This window comes from Ciona robusta, chromosome 13, assembly GCF_009617815.1.
Source record: "Ciona robusta chromosome 13, ASM961781v2".
NCBI lineage: Eukaryota > Metazoa > Chordata > Ascidiacea > Phlebobranchia > Cionidae > Ciona > Ciona robusta.
The window spans coordinates 1,771,701-1,796,734 of NC_143247.1; the positions used below are offsets into that span (position 1 = coordinate 1,771,701).

Here is a 25,034-nt window from a genome sequence, read left to right on the forward strand (position 1 = left end):
ATAATCACCCTCAAAGTAACATACCTGGTAACTTATAAGCGACACGAGGTGTATGAAACAGAACACCCATGTTATAACGACTGTCGTTGCCTGCCAAGTTTGGATTATCAAAAATTTATTAATCATATAATGATAAATTAAATCAAATTTTATTTGTTTTGTACAATCAACAAACAGCATTTTTGTGGAAAATTACAAAAATAATAAACCTGCGAAACAACACAGTATGGTATAAATAAAACATTGGCAAAAAACAAACAAATTAAAAAATGGCCATTATCTTCAGAAAACTGTGAACATTTTAACAAGTGACTTGAATGGGTGAGATACAAATGTTCAATGATAAATTATAAATGACTGAGAAAAATGTAAATTATAATGGGTTTTCCAAATTATCAGCCATACACAGAAAGTGAAAAAAAAATCACCCACTAAGCTACATACATGGTAACTCGTAAGCTGGCATGAGGTATATGAAACAGAAAACCAGTGTGATAACAACTGTCGTTTTCGGCCATGCGAGGATAAAGTAAGCTACATTCATTCATTCATAAATGACCCAGAAAAAAAGAAATTAAAATGAACCCAAAAAATAGTCGAAAAAAAGAATCTTCAACTCAATCTAGAAATATATCAGCTAAAGGAAACTCCGCTTTCGTAGGCTGTAGAATGTCGTTTAGGAAGCAAATGGTTCCCGCTAACCCTTCAAATAGACTGTGAGGTCTATCTGGTGTACGTGCACCTACGCTAAAAGCCTCAGTGAACATAAAACCCCCGAATCTGTTGAAAAAAAGCTCACAAGGTATTTACTATAATTACAATAGTAATAACTTCAATTGTCTCTTCGATTACGGTAAGGAAGATTTAGAAATATTTTACAAGACAGGATATAGCGACAAAACAATCGTCGTTAAAACACGCTTACAGTTACAAACATATTTATATTTAGTTGGAAAAAAATAAGCGTGGTCGCTACACCTAGCAGACAAAGAGCCATTTATGTTTAATTATTATCAATTTAAACTTCTAATGGAAACAAAAGTGTGCGTAAAGACACAACTCTCTTTACAGTGATGATGAACAAGTGAAACATCATGACCAATTTTACCACAAAGTAATATACTTGGTAACTCCTAAGCGGGCACGAGGTGTATGAAACAGAACACCTGTTCTTAAAGACTGCCGTTTTCCAGCCACGCGAGAATAAAGTAAGACTCATTTATTTCATTTAAAAAGAAAACTAAACTGACAGCGCTTATAAATCTGTACACAAGTGTGGACTACCCAGTTTACCTATCAGCTCTGTAAAGATACTTTTCATCTTGTGTTAGTCGATACAGAATGAGAAAAACATAACCACTTCCAGCAACACCATGACAAATACCCGGCCCCTTGGTCAGCAACCCGCATTTCCACACGGTGTCAGCGAGGAGCACACAGGCATCGAGATACTTCTGGTCACGGTTGAATACAAAATACGCACGCGCAAATAGATATACAACGCCTGTGTAAAAACAGATGAAAGAATGATAGAATGTAACTTACTTTATCCTCGCGTTGCGAAGTGTATAAAACAGAACACCCGTGTTATAATGACTGTCTTTGCTTCGTCAAGCAAGTATAAACAAGTTACATTCATTTATTAAAACATACTTGGTAACTTGTAAGCTGGCACGAAGTGTTTGAAACAGAACACCGTGTTATAACGACTGTCATTACCCTACCACGCAAGGATAAACCAATTTACATTTATTCTTTCATTCATTCATTCACATATGAATAAATGAATGTAACTTACTTTATCCTCGCGTGGCTGGAAAACGACAGTCGTTATAACACGGGTTTAACACCTCCTGCCAGCTTACGAGTTACCAAGTATGTTACTTTGTACGTAATTATTTTTTGGGGGATTTTTTAATTTTTTATGTATGGCTGATAATTTGGAAAACCCATTGGTGACCAAAAGTGATGTGTAGAAAACACAACTGAAGTGTATGAAAAGGAACACTCGTGTTATAACGACAGTCCTTTTCCAGCAACGCGAGGATAAATAAGTTACATTTATTCATAACTGAAAAGCTGACATAAGTTGTATGAAACAGAACACCTTTGTCATAACGAATATTGCTTTCTGGCCATGCGAGGATAAATAAATTACATTTATTGATAACTTAAAAGCTGGCACGAGGTGTAGGAAACTAAACACCTGTGTTATAATGACCGTCGCTTTCCAGCAACGCGAGGATAAAAAGTTACATTCATTGATAACTTAAAAGCTGGCAAAAGGTGTGTAATACAGAACACCCATGTTATAACGACTGTCGTTTTCCGGCCACGCAACGATAAAGCTACATTCAAGCAATTAAACACGTCCGTGGTAGTGTTTGAAGCTGCTACTATTGTGGGCGTATGTGGATTGTCTAAATTATACAAGAAAGCAATTACCCACAGAGTAACATACTTGGTAACTCTTAAGCAAGCACAAGGTGTATGAAACAGAACACCCGTGTTATAACGACAGTCGTTTTCCAACAACGCGAGGATAAATAAGTTACATTTATTTATCCTAAAATTTATTTATTACAAACCTGCTGCTCCATGGCACCAATGCACGAGGTGCGTTCCGCCGTCACTTGACAGTGACGTTTCCAGATCTGTCGCGATATTGTAACAGCCCTGCTTGTCCACGCAACGACTCAACAAATAATCGACGGAACGCTGAATCAGCGTTAATGACTCAGGGTTGATATGGTTGGAAAAAGTAAGCAAAACCTGGAGAATTCCTGATACCCCATGACCAGCACCTGTAAAGGGGGGTGCAATATTTTTTATTTCTATATCGGTGAAGTCTTAGAATTAAGATCAAAGTTGACTAATTTAGTAATTGTTTATGAGCACCTCACCCATATAGGACCTTTTTAAAGACTTTGCATTTAGACCAGTGTTAGCCCATTACCCTAATACCAAGGATGTTAAATTAGTTACACTCTTAGTTGTCAGAAAAAGGAAACCTCATTGATTAATGTGGTGAATGCAATATACTTTGGCTCTGCTTGTTTGTATAGACACCTAACAGCAGGGTAAAATCTGGAGTGACATTGTTAAAATACAGTTACACTCATAGTCATCAAACATAGGGAACCTCATTGATTAATGTGGTGAATGCAAATATGCAATATACTTTGGCTCGTAAATTCCCCATACTGCATAACACAAAAGGCTAATACCACAAGTTACCCACCTAAAGACATTGTCTTGTAATAAGCATACATCAGAGGGGGCTCTCCTTCCAGATTAACATGTGACCTAAATCTCTCTCCTGATTGGACCGCGGCCCGAATTATTTTACGAATTGTTTCAGCAGGTAGAATTTCAATTTTTAAATCTCGTTGAAGCAAACAGACGCCGAGTAAATATCCAGCTCTGTAAAATAGAAATAACATTTATTTATTTTCGGACACACTGGCTCCAGTGCTTAGGAGATTTATTTTAATTAAAACATACTGGGTTCAAGGCTCGTCGCTGCTACCATTGTGGGCGTATGTGTCCTTGGACAAGACACTTAACGGCAATTTCTCCAACCCAGTGGTCACTAATGGGTTGTCGAAATTATCAGCCATACATAGAAAATATATTTTTCGAATATGATATTATAATTTTATTTGTGTTTTTACAAAGATTACGATAGCAAAGATTTTGAAATATTTTAAACAAAAAGACAGGATATAGCGACAAAACAACAATTGTTAAAACACGCTTACAGTTAAAAACATATTTACAATTAGTTGGAAGAAAATAAGCGTGGTCGCTACACCTAGCAGACAAACGAGCCATTTCTGTTCAGTTATTATCAAGTTAGGTTAGTTTTAGTACTACGAGGTAAGATGGGACACCTTTAGTACATAATGTCCAAATATCCCAATCGTGTTCTAACCAATTAGCAACAGTATAACAGTTGTGAGGACACGATTTTATAACTTCATAACATTGAATGTTCTTTGTTTACTATCAAATAGGAAGAGAAAAAAAGAACAAAAAGGTGTCTCATCTTTCCCCACCCTAATATATATAAAAAATCTTTTTTTACCTTCCCACAAATAATTCATCCGACCCATTTGGTAGCATTTCCACCTTTTCACATTCAGATGACAAATCTTGAAACAGTTTCACATATTTCATGCAAATCTAAAATCAAAGATAAAAGTCAGGGGTTTAGGGTTCAAGGCTCAGGTTACTTGGATAAGGTGTCAAAAACTGTGAAAATGAATGAATGTAACTTCCTTTATCCTCGCGTGGCCAGAAAACAGGCGTTAAACACAGGTGTTCTGTTTCATACACCCCATGCCAGCTTACCATGTATGTTACTTTGTGGGTGAATTTATTTTGGGGAATTTAAATTTCCATATATAGTTGTCAAATATACGGAACCTCATTGATTAATGTGGTGAATGCTTTGGCTCTGCTTGTTTGTATAGACACCTAACAGCAAGGTAAAATCTGGGGTGACATTGTTAAAATACAGTTACACTCATAGTTGTCAAACATAGGGAACCTCATTGATTAATGTGGTGAATGCAATGTACTTTGGCTCTGCTTGTTTGTATAGACACCTAACAGCAAGGTAAAATCTGGGGTGACATTGTTAAAATACAGTTACACTCATAGTTGTCAGACATAGGGAACCTCATTGATTAATGTGGTGAATGACTGAATGAAATATACTTTGGCTCTGCTTGTTTGTATAGATACCTAACAGCAGAGTAAAATATGTTTTAGGTGTAAAACAGGGGTGCTCAAACATAGAATGTCACCCCTTTTCAAAACTTAGGTAACATGCTACACCAGGCACACGTTGTGTTACATATATGATTACTGTACCGATTTTTCCTGTAGGAAGTTGTAAACTAACGCGGCAACCGCATACACGCCACTATTTGACAGCAAGAACCCCACTTGATTGCATGGCCTGAAACAAAAACATTATATAATTTTTTTTAAAAATACAAAAAATATTAGGAACACAAAAAAAATACAAAATACTTGACATTGTGCCTGAAACATAAACAACTTATAAAACTTTTGAAAATTACACAAAAACATTAAAAACACAAAAAAATACAAAATACTAACAGTTCAATTTAAATGTACACATAAAAAAATACAAACAATATTAAAAATTCACAAAATACTGGAAGTCATATTTAAATGTATACATAAACCGAAATTCAAGAAAGCTTGTAGCTAAAGCTACCACACAATTTAGCTAAAACCCCCCATCTAGTCCCATACCAAGCATAGGCGTAATGTTAGGGAGGGTTTGGGTGACATGTCCCCCCAACTTTTAAAATGGGTGTCATCATTTGCTTTATCACCCCAGTTTTAAGCCTACACCAGATTTTACTCTGTTGTTTGGTGTCTATACAAACAAGCAGAGCCAAAGTATATTTCATTCACCACATTATTCAATGAGGTTCCCTATGTTTGACAACTATGAGTGTAACTGTATTTTAACAATGTTACCCCAGATTTTACCCTGCTGTTAGATGTCTATGCAAACAAGCAGAGCCAAAGTATATTTCATTCACCACATTATTCAATGAGGTTCCCCATGTTTGACAACTATGAGCGTAACTGTATTTTAACAATGTCAAACCAGATTTTGTTAAAATATCAAACAAAAGTTAGGTCTATACTACCCACTCTATGTTTCTTTGTTCATAATATTCAACTGAAACATCAACGTAAGATTTGGCAGCTTCCAAGAACTTTTCTTTATGATTTGGAAAATGGCCACTTTTAGCAAGGTAGTATAACATGTAGGCAACACCAGCTGTCCCAATGTATACACCTGGTGTAACAATGTTTTTAGGTTACTTGTGTTTTGTATAAGCGAAAAAGTTACATACTTGGTAATTAATAGTAGGGATGCATGAATGCAACATGTGTGTCTGGTGTATAAGAAGACACCTATGTTATAACTTGACAGTGAGCATGAGGTGTATGAATACACAATGTGATTTTGGTGTATAAGAAGATACCCATGCTATAACTTGCACCGTGGCAAAGTGGTTAGCGTGCCAGCCTCAAACCCAAAGGTAATGGATTCTAGGCTCATCGCTGCTACCATTCTGGGCGTATGTGTCCTTGAACAAGACACTTAACAGCAATTGCTCCAACCCATTGGTCAATAATGGGTTGTCCAAATTATCCGCTATGCATGAAAAAAATTCCAAAAAAGGTAACCACCCAAAAATTAACATACTTAGTAACTTGTAAGCTGGCACGAGCTGTATGAAGCAGAACACCCATGTTATATTTTAATCACCTCCACCAGCGAGTTGTTATAACACCCATGTTATAACAACTGTCGTTTTCCGGCCCCTCGAGCATAAAGTAAGTTACATTTATTGGAAGTGATAATTGGGAAAAAATGTGGGTAAGCACAATCTATATTATATTTTAATCACCTCCACCAGCGTTCTTATGTGTTGGCTGTAACCCCTTTAATACATGATCCACACAACTCAATATTCTACCTTCGTATACTTCTCGTGGGGTGGGGGAATATGAGATTTCTATGTCAGGGTATGGGTTTTTGAAGTAACGACCCAGATTCATTTTCGTGAGTTTTTTATTTAAATATCTGTTAATATAAAAAACAGGTAGCTATAGCAGTATAAACCAACTAAATTTTTGTCTGCTTATATGTACACACTGCAATAGCTTTAGTAACTCGACTGTGGGCATGGGAGTGGCAACCATGGATACCCACCCACAAGGATATAATGACCAAACCAACCAAAAGTCGTGTCTGCTTATCCACACACTGCAATAGCTTTAGTAACTCGACTGTGGGCATGGGAGTGGCTCAAGTTTTATAAATGACCGGCGCCTTGGCATAGTGGTTAGCGCACCTGCCTGTAGCCCAAAGGTAATGGGTTCAAGGCTCGACACTGCTACCATTGTGGGCGTATCGTATGTGTCATTGGGCAAGAAACCGCAATTGCTCTAACCTGGTGCTAGTAAAGAGTCTCCCCCCCTTATTTGCTAACCACTAACCCCTATAACCACCCCCTATAACTACTAACCCCCTAACCATCAACAATCAACACCTAACCCCCTAACCTAGGGGTTAGTGATTAGCAAATAAGGTGGGGGGGAGATTCACAGACTGCAAAAGCTTTAGCAACTCGACTGTGGGCATGAGAGTGGCAACCATGGATAAGTCACTCAAGTTCCCACCCACGAGGATATGACCAAACCAACCAAAAGTCGTGTCTGCTTATCCACACACTGCAAAAGCTTTAGCGACCCGACTGTGGACATGGGAGTGGCAACCATAGATAAACTACTCAAATTCCCACCTACTAGAATATAAACTATCAAACCAACTAAAATTCATGTCTGCGTATCCACAAACTGCAAAAGCTTTAGCGACTCGACTGTGGACATGGGAGTGGCAACCATATATAAGCTACTCAAATTCCCACCTACTAGAATATAAACTATCAAACCAACTAAAATTCATGTCTGCGTATCCACAAACTGCAAAAGTTTCAGCAGCTCGACTGTGAGCATAGGTGTTAACCCTACGAAAGCACATGGTGTGTGCAGTCGGCCGTGACATGCTTTTTGATTTAAGGGGGCTGGAAAATTTATTCAAAGCACAATAAAAAACAACACTGATAAAAACAGTTAATCAGTCACGTAGTTCTACTTACAAAAAGAATATATATGATATATAACACCTCAGATATATAACACTATATCTACCGAGCTATAACATAGGTGTATTTTATATATAGTAGGGTGGGGGAAGATGGGGCACTTTTTACTTTATTTTCTCGTCCCATTTAGTAGTAAACAAAGAACATTCAAAGAAATATGAAACTATGTCCTCACGACTTCCATAGACCGTTGTTAATTGTTTAAAACACGATCAGGATATCTGGAAATTATGTGCTAACAGTGATTTTATACCAAAGAACATATATATCAACTGTATATCTATTACTTTTGTTTAGGCCTATACACCTCATGTTCACAGTCGAGTTAAAAAACGAGTGTCTTTTTGTACAGTAAAAACACATGGTGTATTCATACACCTTATGCTCGCTGTCAAGCTATAATATGGATGTCTTATATTATACACCAGACACACATGGCGTATTTATACACCTCATACTCACCGTTTAGTTGGAAAAAAGAGGGATCTTTTATACACCACACAGCATGGTGTACTTGAATACTTACTATTTTGTGTAAAGTTAGAATTTGTATTAAATATAATATCAAACACAATTATTCCGGGACAAAACAAAGTTGGGAAGTCGCCCCTAACGATGTTACGTATCATCCTGTACGTAGGGCACGGACGTGATGCTTCATTATTTTCTCATCCGCTGTATAATTACCATATAGCTCAACAGGAAAGCATATATATTGCATTATTGGATGGGAGAAGATGAATTTGGATAATATGTGATAAATGCGTACACCTTTAGCACATAATATCCAAATATTCTGACCGTGTTTTAAACAATTAACAACGGTCTATGGAAGTCGTGAGGATACGGTTTTATAATTTGTTAAATGTTCTTTATTTACTACCAAATTGGACGAGAAAAAAGAAAGAAAAGGTGTCCCATCTTTCCCCAGTCTACTAGTTAATAATTTTATTACGTTATGTGTATATTGTAACAGAAAGTCTTTATTTACTACCAAATTGGACGAGAAAGTTCTTTATTTACTACCAAATTAGACGAGAAAAAAAAAGAAAATGTGTCCCATATTTCCCCACCCTACTAATTAATAATTGTATTACGTTATGTATATATTGTAACGGAAAGTCTTTAGTCAAATTCAATGGAAAAAATATTGGCAATATATCATTTAACAAAATATGCTTTTATTTTAGTAACGGATACATCAGTAGACTTAAATAGATATGCTGTTCGTTTTCATTCTGTTAAATTTGATCGCCGTAACATCAACCAATGGTAGTTGGCATCAACTTGATGGCATCGAATATTACATTGAGTATACAGAAGTTAATGTAACTAACGCGAAGGAAGGTTGTAACGCAATGAACGCCATTCTAGCTGCTGTTAAATCTCAACAAATTCAAAATTTCCTCGTGAAAAATATTAATACAACGATTTTGAACGGTGGGTATAAATGAAATTGTTAGACTAGCATTGCAGTCAAATAAATTGTTATATTGTACTTGTATTTTAAGTCTCGGGGATGCCATTTGCATTCTACATTGGTTTGAGTCGTACCAGTTCAACTACATTGCAATGGTCGGATGGTACAACAACTAATACATCGGTCTTCACTTATTGGGATGCCACTGATGACGTCTATGATTACAGGAAACTTTGCGTTACAATGGGATTCCACGCTGCATTTAATATATTATTTAAATGGAAGATTGAATACTGTCGAATGACTCTTCGTTATATTTGTCAAAGTATCTTTTTAACAATTAAAAATACTAAACCAATTTATATTATCCGTTGTAAAATAATTGTTACTGTTTAATGGATATATTTAATTTGTTATACTGTTGTAGAAAATACACCAACAACAATAACAAATGTCCTAAAAACAGGAACACGTTCGTTCACCTCAGAAGAAACACCAACAACCGAATATAAAGATGAAACAACCATCAAATACAACTATGCTACAATAGGTACGTAAACCTGTTATTTGTGATATTATCAAAGTATTACATACCGTTTTTCATCCTAATCGTAAATTAGAAACAGTCGTTTTGCATTTATTTTTATTGTTTAATATTTCTTCCAGGACAAGGTATTAGTTTTGGTTTTTTTATTACTTTAAGTTTAAAAACAGATAACTTGAAAAGCTGCGCGCCCAAAACACCATCGTGGGTTATCCCTATCATCGTGATTTTATCTGCAAGTCTTGTGTTCATGCTAGCACTTGTGCTGTACTTGTGGAAAAGGTAAATAACATATATCTTTTATTTTAGATTTTTTCATGTGTTTCCCAGTTACACAAAATAGGAATTATTGGAAATTTTTTTTCCAGGCTGAGTCAATCAACTGTGAGAACCAGTGACGTCAAGGATAACATGGATATGACGCAAGCATCGGGACATATTACTCCATATGCCACAACTTCTGCTTGTACGTACTTGGATGTGTAAGTTGTATTACAAGAATAACTGAACCATTGCTTATTTAGATCAACCGCCGTATTACGAAAACCTAAAGGCGCCCGAACCGGCGTATGAAGATCTCAATAACGAATAATGGCATCCATCTATGATAACCCAAGAAAAAAACTTGTATTTGTTGCTCTGTATTATAACATCTGTAGTATATAACTGGTCAAAACACTTTTCTATATAGTTTTCTCTTAAATCGTATCATGGTGATATTGCGTATGCAACATTGTAACTTCAACGCTGCTACCATTGTAGGCGTATGTGTCCTTGGGCAAATAGCAATTCTTTCTACCCAGTGGTCACTAGCGGGCTGTCCAAATTATAATTAAAAAAAATCTTATAAAAATAATCACCCGCAAATTAACATATGTGGTAACTCGTATAAGCAGGCACGAGGTGTATGAACACCCTTGTTTTGTAACGACTGTCGTTTTCCAGCAACGCGACAATAAAGTAAGTTACATTCATTCATTCATTCTTACAGGCCAATTATTTAAATACGTCGTTATGTTTATATAGAAAATGTATACCAGCGCCGAGACTACGTTAAGACAATTAGGAGAACTAAATGAATATATTAATGCTTCTTTTTCGAAATAAGAGAGAAAGGAACTCAACCAGAAACATATAACGGGTTTTATTAAATCAAAACAAAAGAATACGAACTACTGTTCAAGACGATTTAATAACATTCTAAAAAACGTTCGCATTTTCCATGATGTCTTGGCTTTATTAAAATATTTCAATGACTTTTAAATTGTTTTGGTATTACCGACAGGTGTATTACATTTGAGATAAATAAAAAAAATACCCTGATTGTGTTTAAAACAATTAACAACGATCTATGGGAGTCGTGAGGATACAGTTTTATAATTCCTTAATAGTTCTTTGTTTACTACTGAATTGGACAAAAAAAAAGATTGAAAAGGTGTCCTATCTTCCTCACCGTACTATAAGACATCATTGAGACGAAAATTTAATCTGCCTAATGCGTTTAGATACGCCATAAGGCTTATTAATTTTTGCGTATTCGCGCCTCAAACAGGAACTCACCGCCCCGAATCCACGAAATCTTGCGCAACGTTTAGTGAGAAGAAGATGTAAGTTTACAGAAACCAAAGCAATTGTTTTTTAAACATTCTACTGTCATTATGTTTTAATTACAATAGTTTTTGTGAAAATTTACAGCCTAATTAAGTTTAATGTAATGTTGTTGAAATGTTAATGAGCAAATTTTAATTTCAGTTCAAGACAGAGAATACCTACGAATCGGTGACCAATAAGCAGGATAATATTGACAATGTAAAAAACAATCGAACGATTTTAATAAATTGATCATAAGCAAAAATATACCTTGTGTTCTATACCAGTCTCTTTAGTTATTCTTTTAAAGTGGTCACGTCAATATACAAATATGCAAAACAAAACTTTCCATTTAGCGCGTGATTGAAAATTTAAAATTTTGTCTAGCAATTATGTGTCTAAAGGTCCGCACAACGATTGACGTACATAACCTGTAATAGTACGTTTATAACTTTTTGAATATTCTTTGTTTACTACCAAGTAGGACGAGAAAACAGAATGTTTAGATGTTTCATCTTTCATCACCCTACTATACTAACAGGATTTGTCAAAAATTAGTCGGCATCGAACTATTACAGTTTATGTACAGATAAAAAATCACCCACATACTTGGTAACTCGTAAGCTGACCCACATACGTAAAAATATTTACGATAGCTGAAAAAAAACATTTTTTTACAAAAAAAAATAATAATCACCTACAAAGTAGCATACATGGTAACTCGTAAGCTGGCACGAGGAGTATGAACACCCGTGCTATAACATCTGTCGTTTTCCGGCCACGCGAGGATAAAGTAAGTTACATTCATTCATTTATGGGGATCAAAATAAAAAAAATATTTCGCTTACACTTTACACTATAAGTCAAAATTAAAACTTTAATTTTACAACAAAATAATTACAACAAAATTGTTTTTCATCGTTTCTCCAACATGCTAAATTACAATATTTTTAGGTTTAAAAAAACGTCAAAATAATTATCAAATTTAAAAATGTTTGTCAATCTTTTGTATGTAATGTTTTTAACAGTACGCAGCCGCGGGAAATGTATTATTCAATTTCGATTATCCCGCCTTTATTGTTTTAATCTTTAATGCAACTTGCAGTATAGATATTATTTTAACTCCGCCAGGTAATACGTCATGTTTATACAAGTGCGGATTGCATATCTATAAAAACACGGAAGTTATACTGCTATTCTTAGTTAGTTTATTACAAGGCGTACATCGTATACGTATCAGTTTAGTAGTTGGTCTCCATGAGTTTGGTACCAATATTAAAACTGACATCAATGCGTTAAATTAAGTTTGTCTGTTTTCAAGATACTATATTTTATTAGCATAAGCCATAATATGCTGTTCGTTTTGATTCTGTTAAATTTGATCGTTATAACATCAACCACTGGTAGCTGGCATCAACTTGATGGCATCGAATATTACGTTGAGTATGCAGCAGTTATTGGAGTTGATAGAGCAAAGGAAGGTTGTAAAGCAATGAACGCTATTCTAGCTGTTGTTAAATCTCAACGAATTCAAAATTTCCTCGTGAAAAATATTAATGCAACGATCCTGAACGGTGGGTATAAATGAAATTGTTAGACTAGCATTGCAGTCAACGCAGCGTAAATAAATTGTTATTTTGTATTTTAAGTCTCGGGAAAACCATATTCGTTCTACATTGGTTTGGGTCGTACCAGTTTAACTAGATTGCAATGGTCGGATGGTACAACAACTAATACATCGGTCTTCACTTATTGGGATGGTCCTGATGACGTCTACGATGCCAGGAAACTTTGTGTTACAATGGGATTTTACACGACCTACAGCAAGTTATTTAAATGGAAAATTGAAGCATGCAGTGGCAACCATCGTTATATTTGCCAACGTAAGTGTTTTTCAGTTTAGTTTTAGGAAAAAAATAAGAAATATAGTAAATTTACAAACGTGCCTCTGTTTTAATTTACAAAATACGCTTTTATTATTATTATACAATCGCAACAGGAAAAACTACGACTACAACACCACGCACAAAAACTGCATCGATTTCAACAGTAAAAGTATTTACCAGCTCCTATACAATAGGTACGTAAATAAAATATAAGAATTATTCTGAAACCTCTCCAAAAATGGGTATGCTTGAAACATTTTAAGTACTCGAATTATAAAATTTAGTTTTATGCAATATAGTGTTTAATTTGATCGAATAAAAAAAAACTTATTTTATCCTCGCGTGGGTGAAAACGACAGTCGTTTTAACACGGGTGTTTTGTTTCCCACACCTCGTGCCTGCTTATGAGTTACCATGTATGTTATTTGTTTTTGGGAGGGGGGGGGTCTTTCATTGTTTTGTATGACTGATAATATGGACAACCCATTAGTGATCACTGGGTTAGAGCAATTGCTGTTAAGTGTTTTGCCCAAGGATACGTAAAGTAATTACAAAAAACTTACGAAACTACAGTTGTAGTTCTTAAAAGTCTGCTTTTATCGTATATGAACAGTAAGTACCGCAGCTATAGTGAATAATGGGAACTTGAGCAATACAAGCGTGGTTGGTTATGCAATGATCGGTGTTGGAGCAATAGTTGTCCTTGTAATTTGTGGAATAATCTACATCAAGTATTACAGGTTGGTCTTACTTAATGTAAAGTGATTTCCTCAAGGGAGTAATAAAGAAAAACAAACATCACATTATGAAGAGTAAAGATAACACTTGTTAAATCGAAACTTTATTAAACCCACGCTAATTCAAGCTAACCTACGCGTCAGATAGATATTACAGGCCCACACTCTGTTTAGATAGGTTTTGAGTTGAATTAAGCAAGCATACGTTGTATAAGCATACATACGATGTTTAAGCATATTAATCTCGTCTTACAGAAACATGAAACCTACGACTAATAACGTGCACAAGAAAAACTCTGGTTCTGAGGAAGGTAAGAAAGTAGAAATTGGAAATAAGTTTTTGTATTCAAACCCAAACGGTTATCTAAACGTGCCTAAAAAAGTCGTAAAATTTATGTATTGTCCTAAGACCAAACGCATCTAAAACTAATCTCCGACCTTAATAGATTTACTGAATGCTGCATGTATTTGTATATGTTAAGACACTGCAGTCTTTAATTAGTCGTTAAAATTGTTAATCAACAAATGTAATTTAAAGTTGATATTTAGAATATCGTAATCCAATAATAAAAACCAAAATCCTAACATTCTGCACTTCTGGGGCAAATTAATTAAGTTACAAAAAAACTAGAATAAATAAACGAATACCTAAATATGGCTAGGCAAGTTGAGTGTGTAGGTATAACACGGGTGTTTACACATCCTGTCCGCTTACCAGTTAACATGAACGTAACTTTATATTATTGCGCAAATCATTTAGATGATGATCCAGTTGTGGTTGAAAATGTATTGTACGGAACATCTGCTGAACCAATTCAAGATCTATACGAAGAAGCTGACAACGCAAGCACAGATAATGGTCAAAACGAAACAGACGACAACAGTCGTGATGAACCATCAGGAGATGTTTACGCTCAAGTTGAGAAACAGAAATAGAAGTCGACAAAATGATACGATCTGCACACAAACTTATTACTAAATATAACATTGTTCATTCTACAGTTAAAATGGTTTTAGGGTTGTATTTCTTAACCTTTTATTATACGTTTTCGTTTTTCAAATTTATAGTAAAGTGGGGGAAGTTGGGACTTCTTTAACATAAATATCCAAATAACCTGATCGTGTTTTAAACAATTAACAACGGTTTATGAGAGTCGTGAAGATGCGGTTTTATAATTCATTCAATGTTCTTTGTTTACTACCAAATGAAAAGAGAAAACTAAACGAAAAGGTGTCCCATCTTCCCCCACCCTACTATACTTAAAACCTGTAGACCCCTAGTCTATCAATAATAAATGGAGTATTTGTTTTAACGTGTTCAAGAGTTTTATTAAAAAATTTAACGTGTATTAATCGACACCGAACAATAAAGGTCAAAGGAGCATATAGGACTTAGACACGATGTATTTATATATACCTAAATTAGTTATAGTAGGGTGGGGGAGATGGGACACCTTTAGAAAATAATATCCAAATACCCTGATCGTGTTTTAAATAATTAACATCGGTCTATTAAAGTCATAAGAATACGGTTTAACAATTCTTTAAATATTCTTTGTTTACCACCAAATGGGAGTAAACAAAGTAATTTTACTTTACTACCAAATCGAACGGGAAAATAGAATGAAAAAGTTTCCGATCTTTCCCCACCCTGACTACATATATCGTATAAGGTAAATGCTTTAAGTATACATGACTACATATATCGTATAAGGTAAATGCTTTAATAATGCTAGACCGGAAACGAGCACTGTGCTTACGTTGTGTGTAGGATGGACTTAGACTACCGTGGGCGATGCTGTAAACTTTTAGTGATGCTAAATCTGTTTTGATTTTATTCCAGTAATAAGAAAATGGTAGTGCACTGGTTGCGTGCATTGCTACTAGCATTGTACTATATGAATATTTAGTCATTGTTATGTCTTTTATAAGGAATTCGCAGGGGTTTAGATTTGATCATCGTAACCACTGTGTTTTAGGATACTATATTGTAACAGAATAAGCAAAAGCATGTTGTTCGTTTTGATTCTGTTAAATTTGATCGTCGTAACATCAACCACTGGTAGTTGGCAGCAACTTGATGGCATCGAATATTACATTGAGTATACGGCAGTTAGTGGAGTTGATAAAGCAAAGGAAGGTTGTAAAGCAATAAACGCCATTTTAGCTGTTGTTAAATCTCAACGAATTCAAGATTTTCTTGTCAAAAATATCGATACCACAAAGTTAACAGGTAAGCATTTAATATGATGTTATAGAGACTATATTGTTTACACCCATTTAATGGAAATAAGATTGTATTTTTCGATTTAGTTTGGCCATATTCATTCTACATTGGTTTGAGTCGTACCAGTTCAACTACATTGCAATGGTCGGATGGTACAACAACTAATACATCGGTCTTCACTTATTGGGATGCCACTGATGACATCTACGACTCAAGGAAACTTTGTGTTACCATGGGATTTCACGCTGCTTTAAATGTTTTATATAAATGGAAGACTGAACCGTGCAGTACCACACATCGTTATATTTGTCAAAGTATGTTTTGTCATTTTCTAACTAAACAACTAGAATTGATGTGAATGCATCAATGAATATAAATAACAAGTTATATTGTTGAAGGGAATCTACCAACAACAACAACTTTTGGAACAAAAACCAAAGTACGATCAACAACAATAACTACACCAGAACCCACAACAACACGTTCGTTCACTTCAGATGAAACACCAACAACCAAATATAAAGAAGAAACAACCAGCAACAACTATGCTACAATGGGTACGTAAATCCCTAACTGAAATAAAGTATTGAATGTATTGTTTGCAAAATCGTAACAGTGAACGACTATTAACATTTCATATAGGTAATTTTCATAATTTCATTGTTGTGGTAAAAATGTAATCGTTTCAGAAAATATAATGATTTAAATATTCTGGGTAATATCTGATAGTCGGAATCAAGTTAATAAACTTTTTACATTTGTTTTTAGCAGTTTGCACAAGCAAATTGGAGCTTAAAACACCTTCGTGGGTTTTTCCTGTCTTTGCAATTTTATCTGCAACTGTCGTATTTATGCTAGCACTTGTGCTGTACTTGTGGAAAAGGTAAGTATCATTTAACTAGTTTAAATAGCTCAGATTAAGCCATGTAATTCCGAGTTATACGAAATAATTACTGTAAGAAAATTGTTCCTAGGCTGAGTCAATCAACCGTGAGAACCTGTAACGTCAATGATAACATGGATATGACGCAAGCATCGGAACATATTACTCCATATGCCACAACTTCTGGTTGTACGTACTTGGATGTGTAAGTTGTATTACAAGAATAACTGAACCATTGCTTAACCAGATCAACAGCAATACGAAAACATGAAAGCTACTGAAACAGCATACGAAGAATTCAATGGGAAATAATGGCAATATTACAAGCTTACAGCATCTTCAATGCATGAACTAAGAATTGAAAATAATGTAACTTACTTTATCCTTGCGTGGCCGAAGAAGGACAGTCGTTATAAAACACGGGCGTTCTGTTTTATACATCTCGTGTAAGATACGAGTTAACATGTATGTTATACTTCGTGGGTGTAATTAACCCCTTTTTTATTTTTAGTTTTTACAACCCATTAGTGACCTTGTTTGGAGCAATTGCCGTTAAGTGTCTTGCTCAAGGACACATACGCCCACAATGGTAGCAGCGGCGAGCTTTGAAACTTTTACCTTTGGGCTAGAGGCAGGCGCGCTAACCTTTTTGACTAATTTCCTGAGAGCAGATTCTCCCGTCAATTAAGATCGTGTATTTGAACGTAAACCGTTGTGAACATGTAATCGGCCTTCGAACACGGGCCCTGAATGACAGGCCAGGAAACGATACGAAATTGCCAAGTAGCAAGTGTACCGCAGTAGTTAAACGTGACCAAAGCAACGTACAAGTCTGACATATTACAAGACACGCGTAGTGACCGAAAGCCTATTTAAGACTACAGTACTACTTAAATAAATTATGTAATGCCAAAAGTATTAAATAGCAATCACCACCAAGTTACATACGCGGTAACTCGTAAGCGGAAACGAGGTGAATGAAACAACACCCAAGTTATAACGACTGTCGCTGCCCTTAAACAAGTTACATTCATTCATTCACCAACAAGGTTACATACGTGGTAACTCGTAAGCTGGGCAAGGTGTTGGAACACCGGTGTTATAGTATAGGGTGGGGGAAGATGGGACACCTTCAGCACATAATATCCAAATATCCTGATCGTGTTTTAAACAATTAACAACGGTCTATGGGAGTCGTGAGGATACGGTTTTACAATTCTTTGCATTTTCTTTGTTTACTACCAGCAAATTGGGAAAGAAAATAGATTGGAAAGGTGTCCCATCTCCCCCCACCCTACTATATAACTACTCGTTTTCCGCCACGCGAGGATAAACCAAGTTACAGCGTTAACCACTGCATATCATCTAACTTGATGGGATTCCAGTATGGCAAAAAATTGCAATACAAGTGTGGTGTTAAATGTCATACCTAAAAAAACACAAGAACCAGCTTCAAGCTATGCCCAAAATAAATAAACGTTTTTAAAAAACGTCCAAAATAACCACCCGCCCCCCCCCCCCCCAAAAAAAAAACAAGTTTCAAAAAATATATTTTAATATTTGAAAACAAATTAATGTTTAAAACGCATAAAATAAAACATTATATATACCATACGTAAGCGGTCTCCAATGTTGTTAAACCGTCAAGCAGCAAGGCAAAAGCAATACTTAAGCTTTAATAAGCTTGTAGCAGGGAAACCTATCTTTAGAACATTTCCGAAACTGCACTTTCCCACAGCGGGAAAAAGGAGCAGTGGTACGAACACGCGCTCCAGTTACAACAATGCAAAAGCGCTGCAGAAAGAACGTCTGGTATATACAGAACTAGGAATGCATATAGTATATGGTAGGAAGGGGAATATGGGACACCTTTAGCACATGATATCCAAATATCCTGATCGTGTTTTAAACAATGGTCTATGGGAGTCGTAAGGATACGGTTATATAATTATTTGTATATATGTTCTTTGTTTACTACCAAAGGGGACGAGAAAATAAAAAGGTGTCCCATCTTTCCCAACCTACTATATAATAGCAAAAATCTGCGAAATACCAAAAACTTGGGACCGGTATAGTACTGCGGGGTAAGATGGGATACCGTTAGCATCTAAATCCCTATATTTTGTAATCGTGTTTTAAACAATTAACAACGCTTTTTAGAGTCGTGAGGATGCGGTTATTATATTCTGTAAACTTCGTTGTTTAATGCTAAATGAGACGAGAAAATATATAAAAACAATGCCCATCTTAGGCTATCCTACTATTTTTACTGTAAAGCTTGAAAGGGTAGTAAAACGTATACTGTAGCTGTATTCTATACGGGTGAGGTTTTACAGCAAGTTACGGTAGAAAAAAAATTAAAAAGGCTTATGTAGTTGCACTGTTTTTTTTAAATTTCAGACGTTATTGGAGAACAAGTAAACGAAAAAAGGCGAAGATGGGAAACCTTATCATTCTATTTTCTCGTCCCATTTGGTAGTAAACAAAGAATATTCAAAGAATTATAAAACCGTATCCTCACGACTCCCATAGACCGTTCTTAATTGTTTAAAACACGATCAGAATTTTTGAATATTATGTGCTAAAGGTGTCCCGTCTTCTCCCAGCCTATATTATCTTTATGCAGATATTTTAAAAGGAGTACTTGCCCTTAGAGGAATGATTGCGTATACCAGAGCTTTCTTGGCGTTTCTGCTATTACTACGCTACGGCCTATGCAACAAATACTTACCGAGGCCTCCTAGTTACTCCTTATACGATTATGTAGCTGAATACGAAGCTACAACCATAGCTGACTATGGGAGTATGGAATGCAACCATATAACATTCTGCCCTGGAGAATCGGGCTGGGAAGCAGGTAATTTTTAGTTATTGCTCCAACCCAGTGGTCATTAATGGGTTGGAGCTCTTAATAAATCTTAAAATATAATAATCACCCACAAAGTCAAAGTAGAAATAATAATCACCCATAAAATTGAAAACGCTATACATATAGTAGGGTTGGAGAAGATGGGACACCTATTCATTCTATTTTCTCGTCCAATTTGGTAGAAAACAAAGAACATTCAAAGAATTATGAAACCGTATCCTCACGACTCCCACAGACCGTTGTTAAATGTTTAAAAAACGATCAGGATATTTGGATATTATGTGCTAAAGGTGTCCCATCTTACTCCACAAAACTATATGTAAAATTTTATATTTTAATATACAGGCGCTGGCGACGACTGCCAAAAGCATGTTGACTGCATTGCGCTCAGCAATATTACATCTGCAATACCAAGCGATTCGTTTGGGATTCTTATACGTGGAAGTACATTTAAAACCCTAAGGCCAAAAGACATGCTAAATATGACTAAGCTACGGTATCTACATATTGAGTACAATGATATAACTACAATAGAACCGAACTGTTTTGCTGCGCAAGGGAAATTAAAGGTATGTATACTTAATTCAACGAATGTAAATAATAAGTCCGCACCCTTGTACTTGATATCATATTTATTGTTCTAGATAAAGGGTAATAATCCTAGCCAGTAAGCTATAACGTAACGACATAGATTAAATAGATTATCACGATATAGAATACAAGTATACTATGTAGAAATCATACACTATCAAACGAGACTAACTTGGGCAATACGGCACGTTACACAACGACTGCAAACAGACTGATAATGTGAAACAAAGAAGATTGAGAAACAACGAATGTAATTTATAGTACTGTATAAGTGTAAGATGGGATACCGTTTTATCCCAAATCCTATATTTCCTAAATTAACAACGCTCTTTTAGAGTTTTAGAGATATAGTAGGGTGGGAAAGATGGGACACGTTTTCATTCTATTTTCTCGTTTGGTAGTAAACAAAGAACATTCAATGAATTATAAAACCGTATTCTCACGACTCCCATAGACCGTTGTTAATTGTTTAAAACACGATGGGGATATTTGGGCATTATGTGCTAAAGGTGGCCCATCTTCCCCCACCCTACTACGTACTTAAATTAATGAATAAATGAATGTAACTTATACCTTTATAGGGTAAGATGGATACTGTTAGCACCTAAATCCTATATTTTCTAATCGTGTTTTTAACAATTAACAACGTTCTTTTAGAGTTGTGAGGATACGGTTATATAATTCTGTAAATATTCTTTGTTTACTACCAAATGGGACGAGAAAATAAAACCATCTGACTCTATCCTAATATATAGTGGAGTGGGGAAAGACGGGATACCTTTATCGCATAACATCCAAATGTCCTGATCGTTTTTTAAACAATTAACAACGGTCTATGGGAGTCGTGAGAATACGGTTTTATAACTCTTTGAATGTTCTTTGTTTACTACCAAATGGGACGAGAAAATAGAATAAAAAGGTGTCCCATCTTCCCCCCACTGTATTCATTTACATTTTTCTCAACAGTCTCTACGAATTGAAGGCAACATGATTGCAAACGTATCTCCAAACACCTTTACCGGTCTCGGACATGTAACCGAAATTAGCCTAAGCAACAACGGCATTAGAGAACTACACCGAGGGTCATTTTCTGGACTACCAATCGCAAAAACCTTAGATTTAGCATTCAACATGGTACACACTCTAAAAGACAACCAGTTTTTGGGACTCGACAATTTGAAACAATTGAATTTAATGAAAAATAACATCTCAACAATTTCGCCTCTGGCTTTTGCGGGTTTATCAAAGTTACAAGTCCTGAATTTGAAATTGAACAAAATTAACCAATTTCCGAGCACGCAGTTGAAGGTGTTGCCTGCTCTGGATACTTTGCTATTAGGTATTAATCCGATAACAGAAATACGAAGAGAGGCGCTTAGAGGAATAAAACTGCTCCGCCAACTCTGGCTTGAAGGCTGTAATATAAGTTCTATAGCAAGACGTGCGTTTAACAATAAAGCGCTTCAAACTTTGGTATTGGAACGGAACGAATTGGAAAATTTTCCGAACCTGGGACGAATGCGAAATTTGGAGATTCTGAATTTGGATGATAACCCTTGGAAATGTGACTGTGACGCCGTATCTATGCTAAAATGGATTAGCAGGCATGAGCTTACAGAGTTGTACGTCGAATGCGAAACGCCAAGATACAGGCATGGGGTGAATATGCTTACATACACCGAAGAGGGCTTATGTGATACTATACCCGTTTACGATAGCGGTAAAACTGAAAACATTACAATGCCAGTTATAAAGCTAAGGCACCCCATTTTATTGAGACCTAATCAAATACCGTTAAAAAGATCGGGAGAAAAAAACACAGATTCTGAGAAGGAAATGGAAAACTATAACGACGGCAGTTTTGTGCACTTTGGAGATGGGAATTCTCACGACATTTCTGGTGATTTTTCTGGCGAAATTGGATTAAATTTACCTACAGTTAACAGGTCTGTTTCTACTGTACATGAAGTGCCGAAAAACCCTGGTCAAGCAGATCTTTCTGTTATTGTTGTGATTGTAGTCACTCTGGTTATTGCTATGATCGTTGTAACAGTAGTTATCGTTTGGAAAGTCAGCTCTCGGCACGAACGCAACACGAGGCCTCGGTTTCGGCGACAAGGCCCGATTGTTCGGCCAGCAAACGACACGAACGGAAAAAACGGCGAAAATGAATACAGACTCCAAAGGCAAAACCGTCGGCAAAATGATTATTCGAAATACCAAGCTGCAGCGGCTGTTTCGGACGAGCCGGCGCAGACATCGCTTGGCGATGACGTCAAGTCCGGTGGCGTCACACCTGATGACGTCATCAACCAAAACGGGGCCGAGGTCGAGCATTATTGTGACGTACATAGCACGTCAGATGAAAAGCAGACGTGAATTACTGAAAACATCAAAGAAATGAGTATGTACATACTGAAAACAAACTAAACGTTTATAGTTCTGTAGGCTAAGATGGTTACTGTTAGCAACTAAATCCCATATTTCCTGATCAAGTTTTTAACAATTACCAACGCTCTTTTAGAGTCGTGAGGATACGGTTATATAATTCTGTAAATATTCTTTGTTTACTACCAAATGGGACAAGAAAATAGAATAAAAAGACGTTCCATTTTCCCTTGAAGTTTCAAAATAAAACTGTGTCTCAAACTGTAGCCTATTTGCCCATATAAGTCCAAGCCTGTACGACTGGCAAATTGGACTCCAACAGCGCCAGTGGACAAACCGGTTTGACAAACTGTAAAACGGATTTGTCATGACCTAGCCATGGCGCCTACATGCTTGCCGAATTCCCTAATTTCCGACGCAGACATTTCCAATTATTTCCTGTATTACTTGTACACTGTTTCGTTCGACTGGCTTTTCAACTTTTCTAGACTTCAAAAATGTAATGTTAAACTGGGAAGAATTTTTCGTGAGTTTTAACACGTATGCTTATAAACAGAAATATAGTAGAGTGGGGGAGACGGGAAACCTATTCATTCTATTTTCCCGTCCTATTTAGTAGTAAACAAAGAACATTTAAAGAATTATAAAACTGTATCCTGACGACTCCCATAGACCGTTGTTAATTGTTTAAAACTCGATCAGGATGTTTGGATATTATGTGCTAAAGGTGTCCCATCTTCCCCTACCCTACTGTATATTAAATATATTGGATTTCCTAGGCTTTAGAAATGTACTTTTAAACTGTAAAGGCATTTTCGGGAGTTTTTACATGTATTCTTACAAAGAGTAAAATAAGGGTATACCCTTATTACAAAATTACGTAACTGTTTAAGCTGTTCCTAATTGCCCAAAAGGTAGCACTGTCGTACACTCGCGTATTTCTATAGCCCCATTAGTCGTGTTTTGGCTGGACTGCAAAGAAATGAATTCTCAGAATTGTGCCAACGTTTTCAAATTCATATATAGGTCACACCATGCGAATAAAGTTAACGTATACAAACAATTACAAAAAGTTTGCATTTTTTAAATGTTATTCGTTTAAACTTCAAAAAAATATTTTTTGCTTTGTGTCTTTTTTATTTCTGTTTATAAAAATGTTTGTAAACTTAACCAAAATTTTGTTTGTTACTGCAGTATACCCATTTGTAGTTAATCTTTTTTGTCCATGCTTATATAGTTGAGTGGGGGAAGATGGGACACTTTAAGCACATAATATCCAAGTATCCTGATCGTGTTTTAAACAATTAACAACGATTTATGGGAGTCGTAAGGATATAGTTTTATAATTCTTTAAATGTTTATTGTTTACTACCAAATGGGATACGAAAAACGAACGAATACCTGTCCCATTTCCCCCCACTCTTCTATAACACATATGTGATTGTGTATATTTAATTTAACATGTCTGTTAAGCTAATCACTGCCCTTTTACCGTTTCTAACAATTTGCGCAATAAAATCTCGCAAATCTTATAGACAGTGTGTTTTACTATGACTATAAGCGCCTGACTGTAACCCAGAGGTAATGGGTTCAAGGTTCATCGCTGCTACCATTGTGGGCGTATGTGTCCTTGGGCAAGACACTTAACGCCAATTGCTCCAACCCAGTGGTCAGTAATGGGTTGTCTTTTGTCTAAATTATCAGCCATTCATAGAAAATCCTCAAAAAATAATCACTCACTAAGTAACATACATGGTAACTCGTGAGCTGGCACGAGGTGTTAAACCCGTGTTTTATAACGACTGTCGTTTTCCGGCCACGCTAGGATAAATTAAGTTACATTCATTCATTTACATTTTATTAAAAATGAACGACGGTTTTTAGCGACTGACGTTGCTCTGCGCCGTGAGGTAAAATTGCTCGAACAAGGATAAAATGTATTTAATTCTGACAATCCATTTATGACTTTAAACACGAACCGATTGTGCTTTTCGTGGAATTTCTGACACCATTAACTTAAATCAAGATACTATTTAATTTGCAACAAGACAGCAGAGCTGTAATGAATGTGCACGTAACGTTAAATAATTGGAAATATAGCAGACCTCACCTCAAACCTCTAGGTTAAAGTTTGATGCTGGTGGCAAAAGTAGTTCCGAACCTCCGAACCAA

The 25,034-nt window shown here is 35.9% G+C and overlaps 6 protein-coding genes across 9 annotated transcripts; 5 read left to right on the forward strand and 1 right to left on the reverse strand.

The window, feature by feature from the left end:
* Positions 1-539: 539 nt before the first annotated feature.
* On the reverse strand, positions 540-6,727 carry LOC149725709 (lanC-like protein 3). 2 transcript variants are annotated; one of them, XM_089891626.1, is made up of 8 exons: positions 6,468-6,686; positions 5,701-5,848; positions 4,879-4,966; positions 4,088-4,185; positions 3,242-3,423; positions 2,589-2,804; positions 1,294-1,504; positions 540-780 (listed from the first exon to the last, which is right to left on the reverse strand). In XM_089891626.1, the coding sequence occupies exons 1-8, from the start codon at positions 6,616-6,618 to the stop codon at positions 618-620; spliced, it is 1,257 nt and encodes a 418-aa protein (XP_089747752.1). In that variant the 5' UTR covers positions 6,619-6,686; the 3' UTR covers positions 540-617. The 2 variants fall into 2 exon arrangements, with proteins under 2 accessions (XP_089747752.1, XP_089747753.1); XM_089891627.1 differs by lacking the exon at positions 1,294-1,504 and having other exon boundaries at positions 6,468-6,727.
* A 1,389-nt stretch (positions 6,728-8,116) lies between these two features.
* On the forward strand, positions 8,117-17,874 carry LOC149725710 (uncharacterized). 3 transcript variants are annotated; one of them, XM_089891566.1, is made up of 6 exons: positions 8,117-9,167; positions 9,239-9,472; positions 9,614-9,697; positions 9,862-9,973; positions 10,060-10,157; positions 10,216-11,569. In XM_089891566.1, the coding sequence occupies exons 1-6, from the start codon at positions 8,948-8,950 to the stop codon at positions 10,281-10,283; spliced, it is 816 nt and encodes a 271-aa protein (XP_089747692.1). In that variant the 5' UTR covers positions 8,117-8,947; the 3' UTR covers positions 10,284-11,569. The 3 variants fall into 3 exon arrangements, 2 of the variants coding, with proteins under 2 accessions (XP_089747692.1, XP_089747693.1); XM_089891567.1 differs by lacking the exon at positions 10,216-11,569 and adding an exon at positions 17,262-17,874 and having other exon boundaries at positions 8,118-9,167; XR_016386421.1 differs by lacking the exons at positions 8,117-9,167; positions 9,239-9,472; positions 9,614-9,697; ... (1 more) ...; positions 10,060-10,157; positions 10,216-11,569 and adding exons at positions 17,104-17,203; positions 17,262-17,874.
* Positions 12,376-13,369, forward strand: LOC149725711 (uncharacterized). Its single transcript, XM_089891546.1, has 3 exons — positions 12,376-12,855; positions 12,931-13,164; positions 13,281-13,369. The coding sequence occupies exons 1-3, from the start codon at positions 12,633-12,635 to the stop codon at positions 13,367-13,369; spliced, it is 546 nt and encodes a 181-aa protein (XP_089747672.1). The 5' UTR covers positions 12,376-12,632.
* Positions 13,782-15,293, forward strand: LOC149725712 (uncharacterized). The gene is made up of 3 exons (XM_089891570.1): positions 13,782-13,907; positions 14,160-14,215; positions 14,665-15,293. Exons 1-3 carry the CDS (start codon positions 13,843-13,845, stop codon positions 14,838-14,840), a joined length of 297 nt encoding a protein of 98 aa, XP_089747696.1. The 5' UTR covers positions 13,782-13,842; the 3' UTR covers positions 14,841-15,293.
* On the forward strand, positions 15,889-17,223 carry LOC149725713 (uncharacterized). Its single transcript, XM_089891547.1, has 5 exons — positions 15,889-16,137; positions 16,218-16,445; positions 16,530-16,688; positions 16,900-17,014; positions 17,106-17,223. Exons 1-5 carry the CDS (start codon positions 15,915-15,917, stop codon positions 17,221-17,223), a joined length of 843 nt encoding a protein of 280 aa, XP_089747673.1. The 5' UTR covers positions 15,889-15,914.
* Positions 17,875-19,606: 1,732 nt separating the features above from the next.
* Positions 19,607-24,387, forward strand: LOC149725714 (uncharacterized). The gene is made up of 3 exons (XM_089891563.1): positions 19,607-19,871; positions 20,229-20,452; positions 21,441-24,387. The coding sequence occupies exons 1-3, from the start codon at positions 19,673-19,675 to the stop codon at positions 22,851-22,853; spliced, it is 1,836 nt and encodes a 611-aa protein (XP_089747689.1). The 5' UTR covers positions 19,607-19,672; the 3' UTR covers positions 22,854-24,387.
* Positions 24,388-25,034: the final 647 nt, after the last annotated feature.